Source organism: Chlorocebus sabaeus, chromosome 10 (assembly GCF_047675955.1).
Source record: "Chlorocebus sabaeus isolate Y175 chromosome 10, mChlSab1.0.hap1, whole genome shotgun sequence".
Taxonomy (NCBI): Eukaryota; Metazoa; Chordata; class Mammalia; order Primates; family Cercopithecidae; genus Chlorocebus; species Chlorocebus sabaeus.
This window is the reverse complement of record NC_132913.1, coordinates 50,850,736-50,855,735: the sequence shown is the minus strand read 5'-3', so window position 1 is coordinate 50,855,735 and position 5,000 is coordinate 50,850,736. Positions and strand designations below refer to the sequence as shown.

General features: G+C 38.6%; 1 protein-coding gene across 2 annotated transcripts in view; it reads left to right on the top strand.

The window, feature by feature from the left end:
• FIGN (fidgetin, microtubule severing factor) overlaps window positions 1–5,000 on the top strand; it is a 133,947-nt gene that overhangs the window by 126,208 nt on the left and 2,739 nt on the right. For both annotated transcript variants that reach the window (XM_073019762.1, XM_007965177.3), the window contains one exon: window positions 1–5,000. This exon is cut by the window's left edge and continues 1,254 nt beyond it; it is cut by the window's right edge and continues 2,739 nt beyond it. In XM_073019762.1, the coding sequence (XP_072875863.1) occupies window positions 1–1,001 (1,001 nt within the window). In that variant the 3' untranslated portion in view covers window positions 1,002–5,000.

Genomic DNA, 5,000 nt, shown 5'->3' with positions numbered 1-5,000 from the left:
TGAGTGAGCATGGGGACGAGCACAGGCAGCTCCTCTCTCACCCAATGCAAGGCCCTGGACTCCGTGCAGCTACCTCATCCAACCACTCTGTGGACGAGCAACTGAAGAATACTGACACGCACCTCATCGACCTGGTAACCAATGAGATTATCACCCAAGGACCTCCAGTGGACTGGAATGACATTGCTGGTCTCGACCTGGTGAAGGCTGTCATTAAAGAGGAGGTTTTATGGCCAGTGTTGAGGTCAGACGCATTCAGTGGACTGACGGCCTTACCTCGGAGCATCCTTTTATTTGGACCTCGGGGGACAGGCAAAACATTATTGGGCAGATGCATCGCTAGTCAGCTGGGGGCCACATTTTTCAAAATTGCCGGTTCTGGACTAGTCGCCAAGTGGTTAGGAGAAGCAGAGAAAATTATCCATGCCTCTTTTCTTGTGGCCAGGTGTCGCCAGCCCTCGGTGATTTTTGTTAGCGACATTGACATGCTTCTCTCCTCTCAAGTGAATGAGGAACACAGTCCAGTGAGTCGGATGAGAACCGAATTTCTGATGCAACTGGACACTGTACTAACTTCGGCTGAGGACCAAATCGTAGTAATTTGTGCCACCAGTAAACCAGAAGAAATAGATGAATCCCTTCGGAGGTACTTCATGAAACGACTTTTAATCCCACTTCCTGACAGCACAGCGAGGCACCAGATAATAGTACAACTGCTCTCACAGCACAATTACTGTCTCAATGACAAGGAGTTTGCACTGCTTGTCCAGCGCACAGAAGGCTTTTCTGGACTAGACGTGGCTCATTTGTGTCAGGAAGCAGTGGTGGGCCCCCTCCATGCCATGCCAGCCACAGACCTTTCAGCCATTATGCCCAGCCAGTTGAGGCCCGTTACATATCAAGACTTTGAAAATGCTTTCTGCAAGATTCAGCCTAGCATATCTCAAAAGGAGCTTGATATGTATGTTGAATGGAACAAAATGTTTGGTTGCAGTCAGTGATAACTTCTTTAGAAAAAAAAATGTAATGAATGTTGGCACACACACATAAAACCTGCTACATAGGGAATAGAGCCCCTTTCCAGTAGTGTTTAAATTGCAAAGGGTACTGGGGAAGATGACGATTAAGTTGCATCTTTAGAGTCAGGGTAGATTTGGAGGAAAAGTGCATCAAATGAGAGCTTCTGATTTGAAAGCCCCAGATGACAGAAAGTATATGTGGATGCTCAGTTCTGTTCAAGCTAGACAACACTCACCAAGGAGCAAGGTGCAAGTGTGTTGATTTCAGAAGGACATGAACCTCGTGTGTTGATTCCATTCTGCTGTTCTCGAGATTTAGTTGCTGTCAAGTGCCTGGAGTGGTGCTTTATTTTTTTGTTTGCCTCACAATTACATTGGTGGCATGTGCTAATATAAAGAGCTTTAACTTCAAACATTATTGGACTAAAGAGATGAACAGTTGTGTTATGACAGAAAACCAGATTTTTGCCATTTTAAGAGCAACAGTATTCCTCAATCCTGTCTGTTCTGCAGTATTAAGCTAAGAACAGGTAAAACAGGGTAACGGTAATCTGGACCTTAATTTCTGCAGTTCATTTCTTTTAATGTTCTTGTCTGCAAAAACTCAGGAAAGTGATTGTGATTTGTACAGTACCTCAAAGGAATGTGTTGAAAGCACTATGTACTGCTGAGAGTAATAGGATAGGCTTCAATGTTACTTTATATTAAAATGTATGTTTACCTCAACGATTGGAAAATAGCAAGGAAAATTACTTTGAATGTATCCAGAAAAATACTGAAGTGTGATACAACTGAATATTTACAGTTTAAAGTAGAAATGGAAGGATTTTTTTAAGTTCTTTTACTAATTATGGGGAATTAACCAGAGCAGAATAATTCTTTATGTCAATAACTGCAAGAGTTCTTAGTACATTGCTCCTTGATAATTAAGTGAAAATGTTCTTAAAAGGTACACTGGTTAATTGAAAGCTACTTACTCAGTTTGTGTTAGTGTCTAGACCTGTCAGCCACAAGACCTGTTTAGGACCCTGAAAGTCACAGTACCTAAAAACTATGACTGCCTTTTTATTGCATAGGTGGTAGTGGTGGTGATGGTGGTGGTAGTTTGCAAGTTCTCTCTTAAAACTGCTGGGAATGGTGTCATTCTATTCACTAATCTAGCTTATAGACTTGCCGTGCTATTTGATAGAATGCAGAGGATAGCAACCAAAACAAACACACAAATAAATAGAAACAAAAACCAACCAACCAACTTACATACATACATATATATATATATATATATATATATATCCACAAAGAACCTCTCCATCTCCTCCCCTTCTTTTTGACTCCACTCTTGTCAGTGCAATTTTGCTTCTCATTCTGAAATCTGGGCTGTAGTGCTCCTGCTTTATTTCTACCTCAGTTTTGTTACATTCCTCTTGGAAAGTAAAGTAGAAAATTGGAAGTGGACACACACACTGCAATGTAGCTTGCCAAACATGTTCTTTTGTTTTCTTCCGTCTTTCACCATAAATCTAGTTTACAAAAACATCAGCATTTATGCTTACTTCCACTTCAGTCTACCAGCCCCACCCCCACCCATGACATAAGTGGCATTTTTCTTAATTTCCTGTTTCTCTCCTGCTCTCTGTCAAGTTGTTCTTTGTATCCTTTAATGCTTTATGTGCAACCTTTCGTTGATAGTGGGCTGATGTTTGGCAATGCTTCTGAACAGTCACAGTGCAGGCTGTAGCTTTCCCCAGCCACTGCCCATGCATAAGCAGAACAGCCTGGCCTTTTGAATGTATTTTCCTGGGTTTTTTCCCCTTTTCTTTTTTTAGTTTAGAGATGCAGTAACAAAACTGTTGCAAAGCACTGGCATTTTATGTATTCAATAAATAAGTGATGTACATTTTTTAAAAAATTTAAATAAATGCAATGAGAAGCCCCAAGAAAGGTCTTTCTGTTTTTTTGTTTTTTTGTTTTTTTGTTTTTCTTAACAAAAGTTTTTACTGCTCTTATCCACAATGTCCTATTCTCTGAAACACTTAACATAGAGAAAGCTAATGAGGGATTTCTTGTTTCTGAAATTTTATGATACTTGATCTTTACTCCCCCCCTTTTTTTTAAGTTGCTAAAAACTGAGCAGTTGAACCAGAATTTAATTTACTATGACATTCTGTCAATTAAAACTGTGCTTAAATATAAATATTCCATATTAAAAAGCAGTGCCTTTCATTAAGGATACAAAAAATAATACTTAAATACGCCCTCTGCTTTTCACAAGTGAATAAATGCTACAATCGTGTTCTGGGTCTACCCTGCGCATCCCTTGTAAGGAAATTCTAATATCCACATTAACTTGTAGGTTCATATTGATCTCACTGACAAGTTTACTTTTGCACAGTGCTGACCTATTTTCTGACTTTTAGACATTGCATTTCATTTCCGCCAACATGCTGTGTTCACTTGAAAGCGTCTGGCAAGTTTTGACAAACCCAGTCTTATTTAGACAACTTTGGAAAATCCAATATTGACCCACATTTTTTGTGGCTACTAAGATTTAATACCAAATATGTGACTGCACTATTGTGTTTTACACTCATTTATAAAACTGAAAATAAATTGAAGTCATACATCTTGGCTTTTAGCTTTAAATGACTTAAAAATTAGAGCTCTGAGTGACTTAACATTAATTTGAGATACGAGTGGTCAAAAATCCATGTATTTAGGCAGAAGCTGAAGTCGTATGTGGTTTTCATTTAGCCTCACGAAATCCAAGATTTGATCTCTTAGGAAATTGGGCATGTTGAAGAAATGAAGATCTGCTGGAGGAGATATGGCTGACCTTTGAGTAGATAGTGCTCTCCTGTGATTCTTTGATTCTGCATGGAAGCATTATGAGCTCTTCTATAAACTAGCTTAATAATGAGCTCTATTCTGACTATCCGTTCTGGAACTTGGAGTGGGGGTGGGGTACCACATCCTTGGAAGTGAATGTGTACAGTTGGTGATAGTACAACTGAGTAATCGGGCTTCATACTCTTGGCCTCTTTTTGACTCCTAAGAATTTGGAGAAGGCTATTAATGAAGGTAAGGTAATGAGCCAGTCCAAATCCCTCACTGTCTGGCTAAGAGATTGAGCCATTCCACTTTACAGACCGTAATTCCCTTCTTTCCAACTGCAGTAACATTTCCAACAGGGACAAAAAGGAAGTGAAGGAAACCGCTTCAGTATTGGGATCAATAGAAATTCAAGAGGTAGTTCATAATGACCTTATATGTGACACAAATGGAAATACTCTACACTTCTGGCATGCTTCCCTCCCAAATATTTAGAACATTAGTGACAATATGAAAAACTATGCTGACTGAGCTGATCAATGGAATGTGAAGGCAGTATACTTTAAGGCTATTTACTTTCACACGGAATGTTTATCTATTAGTCAGTTTGTATTCTACTCAAATGCAGATAGACGGGTATAATGTTTTCTTGTGCATTTGAAACCTATTAAGGAGAAAATAAACCATTCCACTAAAATACATAGGCCAAACACCATCTGGGCAAGTGATAAAAGCTATCCAGAGGCTATGCTATGTAAAATAGCAAGGTCAATTTACATGGGTTGCATAGTACTTGGCTATGCAGTTTTCAAAAGAACACATCCAAAAAAAATCCAAATTAGTTCCTATAATAGGTCTTTGTAAATTTAAATATATTTGTGGGTTGGAAAATATGTTTTTAGAGACATTTAGAATTTCTTTCTCTAAAAATGTATCCAACTCCAAGCAGAAAGAGACTTCTGTAATCCCATTCTCATGTTTCTTAGCAAGAATTGGGTAGCATGAACATTGAATCTGTATTTTGCAAAGTGAAAGGGACGCAGTTTGTTGAACTATTGAGGCCACTAAAGTAAAGTTCTAATATATATATATATATATAAATATAAAATTAGTGTGTGTGTTGTATGTGTGTATGTGTGTGTGTTCTTTCAC